Source organism: Sipha flava, unplaced genomic scaffold (assembly GCF_003268045.1).
Source record: "Sipha flava isolate LNK unplaced genomic scaffold, YSA_version1 562_pilon_pilon, whole genome shotgun sequence".
NCBI lineage: Eukaryota > Metazoa > Arthropoda > Insecta > Hemiptera > Aphididae > Sipha > Sipha flava.
Window position 1 is genome coordinate 2,032 of NW_020273543.1, and position 19,284 is coordinate 21,315.

Below are 19,284 nucleotides of genomic sequence, written 5' to 3' on the forward strand. Positions count from 1 at the left end.
AGAATTATAAATCATATGATACTATAAATTATCATTTCAATAAATATTTAATTATACATGAAGATCACTGTAACAGTTCTTAATGTCGTTAGTGTTGTTACATTCGAGCTCAACGAATGAAAATATCAATATTTATCCAAATTAGTCGCATAAAATTATTTTTTAAACCATGAAAACAAAAAAAAAATTATTTAATTTTTTATTTAAAAATTAAGTAATAAAAATGTTTGTATCTAATGTATTTATTAAAATATTAATTGATTTAATTTTTTATACAAATAAATTTTATTTGTGACCATAAATTGTTACAATTGGATATTTATCACCGTAAAAGCATTAGAAGGCAAGTCCGTAAAATATTCACATAGGTAATGTTATATTTTATATTTTATTTTATTACTGTACACGTAATAGTTATGACATTTTTACATCGATAATAACATTATACATGTGACATTTAATACATTAAATAATAGTAAACATTAGTTAATCATTGTCTATGAACACTAGTACTTATTGGTTAATATTTTTAAGCAAACAGGAGCTTAAATTAATAAATAGCTTGCGACTCGATAGTTGGAGTCACGTACCGTGCGCTAGACAGTAGCAAGTCATACAACGACGACAACGGTCAACTACATTGATGCGAAACGTTCTGAACGACCGTCAGTGAAATAATAATGTACAGCTCCAGCGATTATAAAGCTCGGATCCTGTCGCGTAGACGATGGGCGTGGTTACGGTCTGTCGGGACGGCGGCGATACGGCGCACAACGCCATCTCTTGAGCGTTGTATATTTTTCATTTTTACCAGAACGGCCTGGTCACAGTGCGATTGTATTCTCGTTGCGTTCAATTATTAGGGTAGACTGATTTTCGATAATGACAGTAGTTATATCTTTAGCGATTATTCAAAAAAAATTGTAATGTATAATGGGACAAATATTCGAGGGATTACCCTAGGACTCAGATTTAAATACCACACGACCAGAAAAAATCAGAGGTCTTGAATAGAAGTATTTTAAAATTAATGATGCAGTTGCAAAATATAAAGTCTAATTTAGTCTTAATTAATTTAATTGGCAATTTTTTTTTTTTTTAAATGATATCCTAAGTAGGGCATCCGTTCAATAAAATACCAAGATACCTATTTTTTTGCATTGGAAACAAGAATGGCTACATTATTAAATGTAAAGATATAAATCGCGATGAAAAGAAATACTTCAGTTGACATTCCCTCATTTGTTTTTACCTACCAGTTTTCGCACCACATTTCGATGAGAGATGATATTGCAAGTTTTGAGCAGCTTTAAATATGTGAAAATAATAAAGCTTAGTCATCACCAATGGTGACTAATAATTAATGATAATTTAAGATTACATTAAAGTACTACCTCATATTTGATGGAGTATAAAGTAGAATCTAGGTAAATGTATGGTTCTAAAACATAACTGACATTATATTCACAAAAGTACCTGTATTTATGTAAAAATCAAAATAAGTAGGTAGTTGATAAATACTATTTTCATAACAAACCACTAGAAAAAAGCTTAATACAAAGATAATATAACTCAAATCGAGTAGTTAGTAAATCTGTATAATAAAAAATGTTTTCATTTTAAAAGCAAAATAAGTTTTAAAAGTTTCGTTTCAACATATTATGAATAAATAATTACATAAATCAAACAATTTTATTTAGAGAATAATACATAAAATAATGATCAAAAATAATAAGTTAATTAAGGTAATTTATTTATACCTTTTCTATTTCGGTTTTATTTTTTTTTTTATATTTTGAGATCAAATCATGGCAGAAAAGTTTACTCTCGAGTTCCCATGTGTTGTATTCGTCAGGGAAACCTTCCCATTTTATTAAGAACTCAAGTTTGCCATCCATCCGACGATGATTTACAATTTTTTCAACTGGGTATATATCTTCATCTGGTATAGTACTAGATACTACATCATCACTTTCAAGGACAGCGGGTATATTCATCCTGAAACGAATATAGATAATTTGGTTTAAAAACAAACACTAGTAATAATTTTATTATTCTATTATTAATGAGAATACATATTACTCTCATAACACATATTACAATTCATATTTTGATTTGAAAAAATATAATATAGATAAAAATAATTGTAAATATTTGATTTCTAAGACTTGAATGGTGAAATATATGGCTATATATATTTTCTATATCAATTAAGAATACAACGTCTACAAAGCTTTCTAATAATGTTAAACTTCATGCCACAGAATTAAACCTGGTGATTAGTCAATAATAATTAGCAACTTTAAAATTCATGGTATTTTCATGGTTAGTTATAAAAGTGGTTTCAAACGACCACTTTAAGATCTTCTTTAGAAGACTTTTAATTTAGAGAATACATTTAATACAACTATAAGGAATAAATTGTAAATTTTTTTTAAATATAAACATTCTACCAATATTCCAATTCAGCAAAACACATAACTAAAATAAATTGTATTTATACATAAATAAAAAATTATAAAATGTAAACATATAAGAGAGTTTAAATATTAGTTTACCAACTCCCCATTAATTAGTAAATACTTGAATATTGGATTTCTTACATTAGCAAATGTTACACCGTAATTGAACTGCTTGTTAGCAAAAAAAAGATTTCCTCACTAATAACATTTTTTACTCTCTCCAATATTTTTCTAGCATTCCTTTGTTCAATTACATACTACATCATTCTTATTATATCTGGAATATTATATATAATATTTAGGTATTAAAAGATTTAAAAAATGTTTACAACGCTAAACAATAACTATTAAATTATTTGAACTTTTATTTTCTATATACCAAGAATCTTTCAATAATTCTTTTATCATTAAAAATTAATCTAATAAATTATCCTATTCTTTTTCAATATCATAATTTTGTTACATTAATGTTTATATAATGATCATTAAATCTTTTAATAATAATTCATACTTAATCAATGTTATTATAAGCTTTGCTGTAAGTATTATCAACAAAATAAATAATTACACATTCAATATCACCAAAATATTTTTAATTTTATTTCATAAACAATTTTAATACAAAATTTAAACCAAATGCCAATCTCAGAAATCTAAAATTTCTAAATGGTATGATTAATCTGCAATATTTACTTGATTCTCCATCCAACATTATATGATAATTAGTGGCATACCTGTGTAACATTTTTTTTTTTTTTGGGGGGGGATGCATAAATTAATTGCACAATTTTTTATGGTTATAATATAATCTGAAACTTTATTATAAATTATTACTAAATACTTAAAAAATGAATCATATAACAAAATCTAAATTTCTTTTTTTACTGCCAGTAAATAAATCAATAACTTCATCAACTTCAAATGTTTTGTGTCTATGTTAAGCAAAGCTAACCCAACCAAGCGCTCTTCGCCCATGTTTGACCTTAACCAAGTTTTTAATCTATGATAAGTTTAAAAGTACAAAACAATACAAATTAAAATAAAATATAGCAATGCATGATGCTAAAGCATATAACCACATTATAAAACAGTGACTATAAGTGACCATCACTCCTAATCCCAATTTGGTCGAATATTGATATTTTATTTTACACTGATATTATTATTCTATTATTAATGAGAATACATATAACTCTCATCACACATATTACAATTCATATTTTGATTTGAAAAAATATAATATAGATAAAAATAATTGTAAATATTTGATTTTTAAGACTTGAATGGTGAAATATATGGCTATATATATTTTCTATATCAATTAAGAATACAACGTCTACAAAGCTTTCTAATAATGTTAAACTTCATGCCACAGAATTAAACCTGGTGATTAGTCAATAATAATTAGCAACTTTAAAATTCATGGTATTTTCATAATTAGTTATAACATTATAACATAACAGCATTATGACATAAAAAAACTTCTGGGGTAGGGGCAAATGCCCCTGTTGCCCCTACAACAGAAATTCCACTGATAATAATAACTATCTCTCTAGTCTAAATCTTGTTTGTTTTTTCTTAATCAAAAATACCCAACACAATTAAAGTACTTAATGTTTTGTTTTCAGCTTCACCAAAGTTGAATCCGTTATGTTTCTTTATATAAGTGTACTATACAATAAAATTTACACATTCATGCTGTTTACAACTAAAGAAATTAAATAATTACATTTGTTTTTGGAATGGAACAAGTTTCCAATGATTTTAAAATAGTTCCAATAGTATTTTTTCTTTTATTATTGTATATTACAATTTAAAATAATTATGTCCAATTAAACTTAAAAACCAAGCCACTTACACTCTATTCACTTTTTATTAGTTTCTGTTACCATTATGTATAAAGTTATTTTTCATATGATTATCTTAAAGTTCTGTAATAAATTACTAAAAAAGACCTTTTCTAAGTAATTTAACTTTTTAATTTTTTTTCTCTTGTATTATCCAATTAATCAAAAATTTTTAATTTAATTCATAACTGACTATGATATACTATAAAATTATATTTGTTTAAGAAATATAATAGTTAAACACCAGTTGTAATAAAAAACACTTAATAATAATAATAATAATAAGATAAGATTCAATATTATTTTTCATGGTTATTTATTGTTATTTTATTGTTTGCTATGAATTCAATAAAAATATTGGTGGTTAAATACAACAATTTAACAGGTATTATAACACATATATTTATTTCGTATTTCACAAATAATGAAAATATATTTGTAATATAACTATAACTATTTTTTCAATAAAATTTCAAATTCCAACCCGTTTCGTGTTATATTTTAGGTTTTAATAATACAATTTTTTTTAAATAAAGGTTTTTAAAATTTACTAATTAACTTTTAAAAAATAAATAAATTTTTATTTGCATATTTCAAATTTTTTCATGCATATTTTGTCTTTTTTGGCTCCTATCATTTCCAAACAATACTCATAAGCAATAAGTAGAGGCTAGAATAATATTATTTTAAAATAGCCAAAATAAGATGCTAATATTCTCTTATAAAGTGGAAAATATTCTTCCAATATTCATTAAAAATTATAATAAAATTTGCAAAAAAATATGTTTTTATATATTCTACTAATCAAAACTATGCTTTTGTATGCAAAAAAATAATGAACATGCACACAAAAATTGATAAATAGGTATAAAATAATTTTACTAATACTTAGATAACATTTTATTTATTTCATTAATGATGTATTTTTAATTAAGAATATTTTTGAAAACATTTGACAACCATATTTTGTTTCATGTGCTCTGGTGTGAAATTTGTCTGTTGAAAATGTACTGATATTCATATGTAATGAAAGAACGTGTGAGGTAAATTGAAGTTACAGGCGCATAATGCATATTAGTTATCATAGCCATTTGAAGAAATATCTATAATTTTTACATCATTATTTTCATTCAAAATTTTTGCTACGTTTTCAAAATTCAATCACACTAATATCATACCTACATATAATTTATAATATTTACGCCACTGCAACAATAAACATCAAAAATCTGTAAAATTAATATATATGTTCTGTTATATTCTTTAGAATACAAAATGTTCTCAAACATTAAAAAAAAAACTATTGCTATTAATGTACCCGTTTCTTCATGATTTGTAAAAATTTCAAACCCCTGTTTTACTGCAAGAGATCAAAAAATATATGCAAGAGAATATAATTCCGGCTTTTAGTCATAAGTTAGGTTATGTTATACGGTACCTCACGAGGTACTACACATTACTAAATGTTTTTTATAATATGAGTGGTTAACATTAATGCTGAGTTATTCAATGCATTAAAAAAATATAAACGTAATACAACAATTAAGTTTCTTTCGAAGGTACACGTGGGATAATCAATCAACGAAAATCGTGTTGGAAAATCCGTATGGACCATAATAAAACAAAAAAGTAGCAACGGGCAGTATAAAAAAAAAAAAAATTAAAAACAATAAAAATAAAATAAAAAAAATAAAGTTACCAACAGACATTTTTCGCGTCGACGATGGCGCGTGATCCGCGTGAACGCTTTCGTGTTTTTCTAGTAAAATAGTCACGAGCGCACATATAGCGAATACACAGACACGCGGAGAATCGGGTTTTTTTTTATTTCGTGATGAATAACGTAAATATAGTACTTACCGGGAATTGGAAGCCATTGATAATGAATTCGTATCGAATATTAAGCCGCGAAGTCGGTCCACTGGACAACCAGGCGAGTGAGTTGCTCAGAACAAAATGGCCAACTTTGGAATAGAAAATACAACGATGGTGTTCGATGATCATCTATAGACCTGCAAACAATTAACGTCATCTGATCTAGGTTAGATTTAGTGCGTCGGGCACGTGGAATAAAAAATCATACACCACGTTTTAACCACGGCCAGTGATGCCAAGAGCCAAAAATCCTCCGTCCGCATATATTTTATCAAATTACCGTATAGGACCGTACGTACACATTTTATCAAATTACGGTACAAAATCGTAAGTTAATAAATTTCATCGTGATAAATTCGTAGTTAAGTGATAACATTCACGTAATATTTATTATCAGTTCGAGTTTAACATCAAAATCAAAATATTATGTCAGTACGTAATACATGTTATATTCTAATACTTTATATCACGGCCGCGATTCAAGATGTATCTAAGGTATATCTTTATTTGTGATCATGGCTATAATAGTTTATACTCACTATTCAGATACACTATTAGTCCATTCAGTCTATTGATACTAGTACCTATAGCTGTGCTCCTAACACTCTATTGCTCGATGTGATAGGAAATATTGCAAGTGAATGGGATGACATGTGTGTTTAGAATAGATCAAAAGGTAAATCAAATATCAAAAATTAGTGTAATTACAACAATAAGTAACATACAAAAATAAGTATAAAGTAATATATTATAGTCAACAAAGAATAAAGAATAAAACAATAAAATATTAAGATGTATAATTTCCAAATTCTAATACTGTTAATTATATTTAGTATATTTAGGGTAAAGTATTATTATTTACCAATAATTGATATGGTGTAAACCTAAAACTATATGGTGTAATACCTAAAAATAATTCAAGAATTCAGAATAATGTTTTCATGTCGGTAAATAGAATTACCGTATTTATCCGTGTTTTTGACAGGTCCGTCCGTGGACCGTACGGACGGCAAAATTACTGTACCGCCCCAACCGAGACTGTACGGCTGGCAACACTGACCACAGTGCAAAAGTCAAATAAACGTATAACGGACATTTATTACACATTACGGCAGCAACGTAGGTGTGTGTGCGCGTGCGTGCGTGCGCGCGCGCGTGGGTGGGTATGGATTATAACGCCCGTTCGAATTCCATTGCTGTCCGAAATACCCCATGCATGTGTAAGTGCGCACCCCTAACCTTTTCGTCATTTCCGATGACTTTAAATTGTACGTACAGCTTTCGAAATTATTTCCGAATTTCTCCATTAACGCCACCATCCCCTCCTACCACATCAATGTCGCTTCGCGCAAGACAACCGCCGACACCACTACCACAACAATTCTCGCATCACGCTGCTCAACACACCGCCGCCCAAACAACCACTACTGTCTCCCGCTACATCTACCACTAATAATTATTTTATAGATATATTGAATAATATATCTATAATAATAAAAAATTATAAAGAAAACCAGAGAATGATACAAAGTACAAACTTTAGAAAACAGCGAAATAAACAGAAAGTATGCGGAAAACATTCGACAAAATCTTGAAAGAATTATCTTAGAAATCGCAGATAACGCTAATGACGATATAAACAGTAGATGGAGACTAATAAAACACGAAGTGACTAACAGCGCAAATGTGGCTGGCCAAATTTAATTTATAGTCTAAATCAGGTATGTGGCTCACAGCCAATTTTTTTAGTGGCCTACGGCTACCAATATCAATCAACAAAATAAAAAATGAATAGTAAAAAAATTATAAAATACGTTAATATGTGTTATATTCTGATAAACTGTAATCAGGTAAGTTTTATTGATGTTTATATATGTGTACATATATAATACAATTATTTTTATTCTTTTTTACATTTTTATGTGTAGAGTAAACAATTCGATATATTTGGTCAACTGGATATTTTGAGTTTGACATGCCAGGCCTAGGTTAATAACTATATATTTGATATTTTAATTTTCAAGATAGAGGGTAAAATTAATGAATTTATGTTAATTTTTAAAATATATAATTAGAAACCAAATAATTTAAATCTGTTTTTTGGATACCTACTTACTAAACAAAATCAATACAAATAAATGAATCAACCAAAAAAAGTGTAATTTCACTAATTGGAAGAACTGAGACAGTGACAATTATTCACATTTTATTAAAATGAATAAAGCTTAAAGTGATCACTGATTTATAGAATCAATTGTTTTTTGGAAATAAAAAAACTTGAACCAAATCTTATGTTATCAACTCATTACTGATGTTATATTTGCCTTTTATTCTTATCATTATGTACTGAATAATTGAATCACTTTTATAAACATTTATATCAATCTTATGATTTGATAACTGATAAAGTTATAAAACCAATTACATTCAAGAACTTATAATTATATTTTTATAATATAACTAATAAATAATTACAATTATTATAGTTAATAATTAAAGTTAAATAATATAAAATATTATGTTAGTTATATAACTTAAATTATTGTTGTACATCATATTAAATGTTTTGTTGTTGTTCCTAGTTTTAAAAAAGGTACTTAAGATATCGAGCAAACAGAAAGATAACATAAAAGAAATAAATAAATAATTTATTTAGGAAAATATTCTCAAAGAAAAAAAGCATAAATCTTGAAAAATTTTGAAATCTTCATTTTGCTAAATTTTAAAAAATTGTAAGCAAATTGTTGAACTCAGTGAACAAAATTTGCATCTTTGCTAAAAACGGAAAAATAATGGATAACATATTATTGTAGAAGAATGATTAATAAAATGATTTCAAAAAGCTAGATATTAGCTAGCTAGAAAAGCTAACTACTAACCAGTCAGTTATTTTATTTTAGAAAAAAAGCTAGTAGGAAAATGTATATATAATGTGTAAAATATAAATAACGATTTTAAATTTAATAAATTAGTTATACTATATAACTTTATTGTTTTTTATTCTTCTATCTAAAAAATAATTGAATAAATTATTACATACTTCCTAATCTAAATTAATGTTAACATAAGACAATGTTAAATTTAAAATTACTCTATTTTTACTTTCTTATTAGTATTCCATAGCATTCTTTAAAAACAAATTTAGAGTACTTAAAGAAATCTGATATTCAAATCTGTTGATATTTTATTTTATAATTACTTACATTATTATTAAATTAATTAATTCTATTTTTTTAGGACGACGCTTTTGGCATGGATGTAAAACATAGGACTATATGCAGTTGGATGAAATTGAAGAAACATCAGGTGTTATATGAGAAAATTTCAATGAGGCTAAAAGGTAAATTGAAATTTTACAGGAGTGTATTGAAACTAACTATGCATCACTATGGTTCAGAGAGTTGGGTGGTTAACAGAAGAATAGAACAAAGTATGAGTGTGGCGGAAATGAGAATGCTTAGAATGAGTGGAGTGGCAAGAGAAGATAGTATAAGGAACGAATATGTGAAAGGTAGTATTGGTGTATTATAGAAAATAATAATCAAATGTTAAAATAAATCCGTCATGTACTTTTTTGGTTAGCTAATTTCTCATCATTAAAAATATTACTTTTAGTATTTCATTAAATCAGCATTTCTCAAACTGTGGGTCGCGAGTCAATTTTTGGGGGTCGCTAGAAGTTTTTTTAACTATACAGATTGTAAGAAACAAGCATATTCATCACATACGCCTAATTATTAATTAAGTATTATATTATATTATATTATATTATATTATTATTATTATTATAAATATATTATTATTATTATTATTATTATAAAGTAGTAAATAAGTAATAAAATAGAAAAAATTTGTTTTTTTAAATTATTTTTATTGATTCTGTAAATGTAAAACTATGGTCATGATAGATTTTTGGAAGAAAATGTGGGTCGCGGTCCTAAAAAGATTGAGAACCACTGCATTAAATAATTAATATTTTACAATAAACACTGTCCATATCAGAAACAACAGATGTATAACAATTATGCTAAACAACTGTTTAACTATTTCTTGAGCTTAAATAAGAATTGTTAAACAAAAACAATTATTTCATAAATATTAATTTTAAATATAAAATTATAATTAAACATTCTTCATTAAAAATTTATCAGAATTTATTCTTAAAATAATTATTTACTAATATTTTTTAAAGTATTCTACAGTCATAAAGTTGTTAAGTCAAATACACTTAGTTTTGCTTAATTTAATCACAGCTTATTTGTATTACTGCTATTAATTAGCTAAACCTGAGACGTTCTTTCTTTTTTTACCATACATGAAGGAACAGATTACACAAAATTATCATTAAATAAATTAACTACTTTCCATTGCATAAGATAAATAGTTAGCATAACATTAGCCAAAAAAATTAATAATTATTTGGACTTATGAATGGAAATTTTAAAGTCATAAAGGTTTTAATACACTTCCTGTTAGTTTTAGAATTATGCATAAAAAAATTTTGATGTTTCATATGATATATGTATTTGATTAAAATAATACCTGATATATACTTTAATTTCAATGTTATAAATAATACAAAAAGTATTAAAATAAAAATATTGTTAAAAAAAAAAATTAGAATACCTAAATGTTGGAGTAAATTACTTTTGATTATCCAAAAATTCTAGTGATACTTTTTGACCAACATTAAGATCTATTAGGCAGAATGATCAATTAGTATTTTCTATTTTTGCATATGTAGAAGTAAACCAGATAGGTATTAGTAATAATTAAATTATGAATTTAATGAATAAATGTATTGATAAAATAATTAAATCTTATTCATAATTCTACTATTATTATTCGAAATATTATTAACAATGTTGTAATCTACATTATTTGACTCATGTATAACTCTAGAGCACACTACATGTACGCTACGAAAATGGATTAGGTACAACTTCAAAACGAACCATGCTAACAAATGTTGTAAACAGTTAAGTTCACCTCTTATTCTTTTATGTTTAGATTTAGTAGATTTACATAAACTGTTTGATCGATATATACGTGGGCGATAGATTAAGCTAATTAAAAATATATTCACAACTTATAAGTACATATTTAAAACACATACCATCCACAGTAGACAGTATTATAATCGATTATACGTAGATATTATGTTCACTGATTTCAAACACGCAATATTACAATATAAACGTAAAAACTATTAAAACTATTGTAGTCTGTAGAACGAACCTGAAGAACTTCAAAATCACATTAACCATTGAGTAATAACATTGATTATACATACTGGTGTGTATAATCAACCACAACACTACCAACTATCAACAGCTACCTATAATATAGTGTTTACCAACAGTAAAAATTAGTAAAACGGAAAAACTCATCGTACAGATTTTGATGGAATGTAAAAATGTTTCAGGTAATTAAAACGGCCGGTGATGGCACGAAATAGTAGAAGCCGTGACTTTTCATAGCGATTCCGAAGTACCAGTCACAAACCACTACTCAGATAACCCATTAATTGCTAATTTTTGTTTATCATGCATGGGGCTGATAGTGAATATAATATAAGTAGTCACTGCTACAATGCTGGTTTGTTGTTAAATAATTATTATCATCATATTACGATATCGGCATAATACATTATAATATATATATATAAGTAGCCAGTGTGCAACCAGGGGGGTGAACTCCGGGTCTGGACCCCCCCCCTTGGTACGTATAATAATATATTAATATCATATTCTAGATATATATATTATAATTTTTTATTATTTGTATATTAGTTTATTTTGTCAGACCCCCCCCATGAAAAATTCCTGATTGCGCTACTGTAAGTAGCAATCGATTGCTAATTTTTCAGTTACAACGTTAATAAAGCAGACGATTGTTTTAGGGGACACATGAACAAAAAGAATCGGTTCATAATTTCGACTGGTTATTAATGATAGCGCAATGTCGATACGGACTTGTTTATAAATTCACCGTGAGCGGTTCTCGATAAATTAAGGAAATATGGGTTTTAATTTTAGTGTAGATATTTATTGTTTATAATTTCATGTAGAAATAACGATGGTTACGTCTTTAACTTGAAGAAGTCTAAGTACTAAAAAATCTAGGAATTTAAAATCCTTATACCAAGAAAGAGAAGGGTTAAATAATAATGATTATTGTTATATATTGTTACGTTTTCATTTCAATAAACATATCTATGAAAAAAATGCTTTTATTTTATAATGAAAAAAAATATGAAAAACCTATTAATTTTCTAATAAGGAGTAATAACCGTAAGTTTATAATTCAATGTCTTGTACATTAATTTGAGGGGAATTTATATCTGCGGGGTAGGAGCACATTTTATTTGCCATATACCATGCGAACAAAGTCCACGCACGCCTACGATTATAATAATAGCAACTCCTAATGTTACTGAAAAAAAAATCACATTTTAAAATAATGATTTAGTTGATGTATAACAGTTAACGGACAACCATTAGACAACCATGATAATAACGTTTATCGTGTGGTTACATAGCATATAAATGTATCTTTACTACATATTATGTGCTTGTTCTACAATGAAGGCAAGGTTAATAGATTATAATTGAGGGAATGGATTAAAATTTAGTAAAAATTAAAAATATTTAAATATATATTTGTTTACTACTTCATAAATATTTATTTATAATATTGAAATATTGAAATTGGAAATAAGATATAATTCACTGTAATTTATAAATAATACATAACACAAAAATAAAAATGTTTATTCTGAATCATCCGAATATTCTTCATGGGAGAAACAATTAGAAATGACATATAATCAGTGTTGTGCTTTAGATAAATTTATCTAGATAAAAACTTCATATCGTTATCTTATTTAGATAAAAATTAAAATTGATATCTAATTTCCATCTAGATAAATTTATCTAGATAATTCACAAAATCTGTAGCTAATCATTAGTAATAACTTATCTACAATTTTATCATTCAATATAAAATAAATAACTTAATAAGAAATTTCACTTGTATATTTACTTGCAAGAATTGGTTCTAAAATAGTTTTACATAGCATTTATTATTATTTACGAACAATAACAATTTATTATGTATATAGATATATATATATTACCTACATAATATGCATAGGAGGTGAGAATTATTTATAATTTCATAGTATGGCCCATATGAGGAAGTCTAATGCCCGTATTACTATTGTTCTGTAGTATAAGCAGGCACGTAGTCAGAAAATATTTACTTGGTGGGCCCCCTCCTCCCAGGACTTTTTTATATTATAAAAAGGTAGTCATCAGCGTATCATTACTACAAATATACATGTATATAACCTAATAATATCATATTTTATCATTTTGCTCTTCTCTTTGTAATTTTAGTTTTCTTTTGGCACATCCACTGAAAGGTGCCATTTTAAAATTAATTTAAATATTAAATATATAAGATAAAATGTATAAATACTATAAATTGTACAAATATTAACGCAGGTGACGTTAGCATAAGTGCGGCGTACGCTGAATGTGAATGTAAGTGCCCAATCGGAGATCATAATATAATTCTATATTTCTATATGAATCAATACAATGACAATACCCTCGCTCAAAGTATTTTAAAAATATACATACAAGCAGGGCCGGAACTACGGGGTGGAAGACGGGGATTCATCCCCGGGCGTAACATTTTAGAGGGTGTAATTTTCGTAATTATTAACATCTAATTTGATATTTTTAACTTCGTTAAATACTGATATTAGGTTAAAACTCAATAAGTACGATTGTATATTGATTATAAGAATACAATTTATTTGAGTATTTGTTTATTAGTCTATGGATAGGGCGTAATTTTAACATTTTACCCGGGCGTAAAAATTCCTAGTTCCATCTCTGCATACAAGTATACAATAGTCACTGTCTATATATAATAAGAACAACTTGACATTGTAGTATAGTACCGGTATTTAGCTATAAATAGCAATTATTTCCTAATTGATCGTTTAAATTTAGTTACAAGTTACATTACTTAGATTATAATTAAAACCCGATGTATTTGGTTTAATTTGCGTCATATATAGGCAATATTAAAAATTTGGTAAAAATTAAAAGCAATCATGTAATAATGAGCCCATCTCAATACTTTAGGTGGGCCAGGCACACCCTGGCCCTCCTTTAGCAACGAGCCTGAGTATAAGAACGCAGAAAGAGCATTTACAAGAATATTAGAACCAAAGATAACGCAACATAGGTCTAAACTGGTTATTATTGCAGCTGCGCGGTAGATGGTTTATAAATAATAAAATATAGAAATAATTATCGATAAGAAAATAGCAATATTACAATACGCTTTACGCTGTACCATGATTTAAGATAATACTGGTTAGACGACGAGTGGAGATAATTGATTTTTTTGTGACTGGTAAACTAAATCGCCATATCAGTAGCTGCTATAGAACTAATGCATGTCGCTCCCAGTGTTTTTTTTGTGAACTAGATATTATCATTTTTCCCAGGCTATTAAAATAAGATTTAAATCGGGATGGCTTATACCCATTTAAAGCATGATTTAAAAATTAAGATTATATATATATATATATATATATATATATATATATATATATATATCTTAAATCATGATATAAATAGGTTTCTTAAACCATGATATTATAAAGCATGAATCGTTTGTATTGATACATCTAGTCATACATATAACACGATTTTTACAATTGCTTTTATCCATTTATATATTTACAAATATAATAAATTTTAAATATTATATATGAAAATGAAATGTTGTATTCCATTTTGCAATGAATTAAATTCTAGTACTTTTAAAGTACCTAAAAATTCATTTGATGTATGGTAAAATTCCCTAAACATAAAATTGAAATCAAATTCAAGAATTTGTGAGAAACATTTTAAAAAAAGATGTTATAAAGACATGGGTTTCAGGTAGCAAACAAGAGAACCAGTATACAGTATGTACATTTTATTATTATTACTATATTACTTCAATAGATACTTAAGTATTTTCAAATATCATTGTTTTTCAAATGTTAACTAAGCCATGTATAGCTATAATTTTAATTGTTTTAAGATATATTATAAAAGACCAAAACTTCGGTTAGGACCTATTCCTACGATTAGTGTTACAACAGAGCAAAATGTATTGACTGACTTATCAACTTCAAAAATGGTACTGTATTAAGTGTTATTTACTAAGAAACATATGATATGTAAATATAAATTAAACTTGTTAATTAAATAGCTAGGTGGTAATGAAGGTGAATCAATCGATTATACAGAAAGCAGTGATCAATCAATTTTTGTCAATTCTAATTGTAGTAACTCAATCTAATTGATGTCTAATAGTTGTACCATTCCAAGAAAAATAAAGGTATATTTAACATATTATTATTAAACATATTACAACCAAAACTATTAATAATTATTCTCATTTTGTTTCTGCGTTTTAAAAAGACTCTTGAATACACCCAAAGCAATCCCAGTTACTCTAATAATAGTAACTCATCTATTTATAGTGAACCTACAAATGTATTTGAATACTTAATAAGATCAATAAACATGATTAGTTTGCCATCAAAATGGTTTATGGATATTGATCTTGAACTTAAGGATCTAAAAAAATCATTTGTAGGATTTCACTAGTTGGGTGTCTGTAGAGATGATTTTTCAAGAGTTGTTAAAAAACAAATTATATTAACTGAAGGTATGTTTTTATTGATATAGATTAATTAATTAAATATTGATAGTTAAAAATATTATTAATAGATTGTAGTTTAATCATACATGTGCATGGTAAGTTAATAAACATTGAACAGATAGGTTTATTATCTAATTTCAAACCTGAAAATGTTAAATATTTAAAAAAAATTTTAATGTTATTTGACAAATTAAGAATTTGCAATGTGTCAGTATTAATTAAAAAGTATGCTGAAATTAATTCAAAATTAGGAACTCAGTTTGTTGAATCATTTAACCAATGGCGACATCGTAACTGTACAATTATACTCAACAATAGTACTAATGAAAGGTAAAACGATATTATATATTTACAACAAATTGTAATAATTGAAAAGAAACATTTTAATTTTAAGAAAATATTTTAATGATGAATGTATATGGTGTCAACGGCTGTGGTATTGTATAAAAACTAAAAAAACTAAATAAATTCAAAAGTGCACTTTTCACTAAATAATAAAAAATATATATTGAAAATACAAAATGTAATATATCTTGAATCGCGGCCGTGATATAAAGTATTAGAATATAACATGTATTACGTACTGACATAATATTTTGATTTTGATGTTAAACTCGAACTGATAATAAATATTACGTGAATGTTATCACTTAACTACGAATTTATCACGATGAAATTTATTAACTTACGATTTTGTACCGTAATTTGATAAAATGTGTACGTACGGTCCTATACGGTAATTTGATAAAATATATGCGGACGGAGGATTTTTGGCTCTTGGCATCACTGGCCGTGGTTAAAACGTGGTGTATGATTTTTTTATTCCACGTGCCCGACGCACTAAATCTAACCTAGATCAGATGACGTTAATTGTTTGCAGGTCTATAGATGATCATCGAACACCATCGTTGTATTTTCTATTCCAAAGTTGGCCATTTTGTTCTGAGCAACTCACTCGCCTGGTTGTCCAGTGGACCGACTTCGCGGCTTAATATTCGATACGAATTCATTATCAATGGCTTCCAATTCCCGGTAAGTACTATATTTACGTTATTCATCACGAAATAAAAAAAAAACCCGATTCTCCGCGTGTCTGTGTATTCGCTATATGTGCGCTCGTGACTATTTTACTAGAAAAAACACGAAAGCGTTCACGCGGATCACGCGCCATCGTCGACGCGAAAAATGTCTGTTGGTAACTTTATTTTTTTTATTTTATTTTTATTGTTTTTAATTTTTTTTTTTTTTTATACTGCCCGTTGCTACTTTTTTGTTTTATTATGGTCCATACGGATTTTCCAACACGATTTTCGTTGATTGATTATCCCACGTGTACCTTCGAAAGAAACTTAATTGTTGTATTACGTTTATATTTTTTTTAATGCATTGAATAACTCAGCATTAATGTTAACCACTCATATTATAAAAAAACATTTAGTAATGTGTAGTACCTCGTGAGGTACCGTATAACATAACCTAACTTATGACTAAAAGCCGGAATTATATTCTCTTGCATATATTTTTTGATCTCTTGCAGTAAAACAGGGGTTTGAAATTTTTACAAATCATGAAGAAACGGGTACATTAATAGCAATAGTTTTTTTTTTTAATGTTTGAGAACATTTTGTATTCTAAAGAATATAACAGAACATATATATTAATTTTACAGATTTTTGATGTTTATTGTTGCAGTGGCGTAAATATTATAAATTATATGTAGGTATGATATTAGTGTGATTGAATTTTGAAAACGTAGCAAAAAATTTTGAATGAAAATAATGATGTAAAAATTATAGATATTTCTTCAAATGGCTATGATAACTAATATGCATTATGCGCCTGTAACTTCAATTTACCTCACACGTTCTTTCATTACATATGAATATCAGTACATTTTCAACAGACAAATTTCACACCAGAGCACATGAAACAAAATATGGTTGTCAAATGTTTTCAAAAATATTCTTAATTAAAAATACATCATTAATGAAATAAATAAAATGTTATCTAAGTATTAGTAAAATTATTTTATACCTATTTATCAATTTTTGTGTGCATGTTCATTATTTTTTTTGCATACAAAAGCATAGTTTTGATTAGTAGAATATATAAAAACATATTTTTTTGCAAATTTTATTATAATTTTTAATGAATATTGGAAGAATATTTTCCACTTTATAAGAGAATATTAGCATCTTATTTTGGCTATTTTAAAATAATATTATTCTAGCCTCTACTTATTGCTTATGAGTATTGTTTGGAAATGATAGGAGCCAAAAAAGACAAAATATGCATGAAAAAAATTTGAAATATGCAAATAAAAATTTATTTATTTTTTAAAAGTTAATTAGTAAATTTTAAAAACCTTTATTAAAAAAAAATTGTATTATTAAAACCTAAAATATAACACGAAACGGGTTGGAATTTGAAATTTTATTGAAAAAATAGTTATAGTTATATTACAAATATATTTTCATTATTTGTGAAATACGAAATAAATATATGTGTTATAATACCTGTTAAATTGTTGTATTTAACCACCAATATTTTTATTGAATTCATAGCAAACAATAAAATAACAATAAATAACCATGAAAAATAATATTGAATCTTATCTTATTATTATTATTATTATTAAGTGTTTTTTATTACAACTGGTGTTTAACTATTATATTTCTTAAACAAATATAATTTTATAGTATATCATAGTCAGTTATGAATTAAATTAAAAATTTTTGATTAATTGGATAATACAAGAGAAAAAAAAATTAAAAAGTTAAATTACTTAGAAAAGGTCTTTTTTAGTAATTTATTACAGAACTTTAAGATAATCATATGAAAAATAACTTTATACATAATGGTAACAGAAACTAATAAAAAGTGAATAGAGTGTAAGTGGCTTGGTTTTTAAGTTTAATTGGACATAATTATTTTAAATTGTAATATACAATAATAAAAGAAAAAATACTATTGGAACTATTTTAAAATCATTGGAAACTTGTTCCATTCCAAAAACAAATGTAATTATTTAATTTCTTTAGTTGTAAACAGCATGAATGTGTAAATTTTATTGTATAGTACACTTATATAAAGAAACATAACGGATTCAACTTTGGTGAAGCTGAAAACAAAACATTAAGTACTTTAATTGTGTTGGGTATTTTTGATTAAGAAAAAACAAACAAGATTTAGACTAGAGAGATAGTTATTATTATCAGTGGAATTTCTGTTGTAGGGGCAACAGGGGCATTTGCCCCTACCCCAGAAGTTTTTTTTATGTCATAATGCTGTTATGTTATAATGTTATAACTAATTATGAAAATACCATGAATTTTAAAGTTGCTAATTATTATTGACTAATC

General features: G+C 26.3%; 2 protein-coding genes across 6 annotated transcripts; one reads left to right on the plus strand and one right to left on the minus strand.

The window, feature by feature from the left end:
• Positions 1–1,736: 1,736 nt before the first annotated feature.
• On the minus strand, positions 1,737–11,416 carry LOC112691112 (chromobox protein homolog 5-like). 4 transcript variants are annotated; one of them, XM_025565266.1, is made up of 3 exons: positions 11,301–11,416; positions 6,170–6,321; positions 1,737–1,998 (listed from the first exon to the last, which is right to left on the minus strand). In XM_025565266.1, exons 2-3 carry the CDS (start codon positions 6,184–6,186, stop codon positions 1,755–1,757), a joined length of 261 nt encoding a protein of 86 aa, XP_025421051.1. In that variant the 5' UTR covers positions 6,187–6,321; positions 11,301–11,416; the 3' UTR covers positions 1,737–1,754. The 4 variants fall into 4 exon arrangements, with proteins under 4 accessions (XP_025421051.1, XP_025421052.1, XP_025421049.1 ...); XM_025565267.1 differs by lacking the exon at positions 11,301–11,416 and adding an exon at positions 6,393–6,482; XM_025565264.1 differs by lacking the exon at positions 11,301–11,416 and having other exon boundaries at positions 6,170–6,384.
• LOC112691113 lies at positions 6,570–9,844 on the plus strand. Of its 2 annotated transcripts, none has more exons than XM_025565268.1 (2): positions 6,570–6,860; positions 9,422–9,844. In XM_025565268.1, the coding sequence occupies exons 1-2, from the start codon at positions 6,831–6,833 to the stop codon at positions 9,713–9,715; spliced, it is 324 nt and encodes a 107-aa protein (XP_025421053.1). In that variant the 5' UTR covers positions 6,570–6,830; the 3' UTR covers positions 9,716–9,844. The 2 variants fall into 2 exon arrangements, 1 of the variants encoding a protein (XP_025421053.1); XR_003149281.1 differs by lacking the exon at positions 6,570–6,860 and adding an exon at positions 7,073–7,905.
• Positions 11,417–19,284: the final 7,868 nt, after the last annotated feature.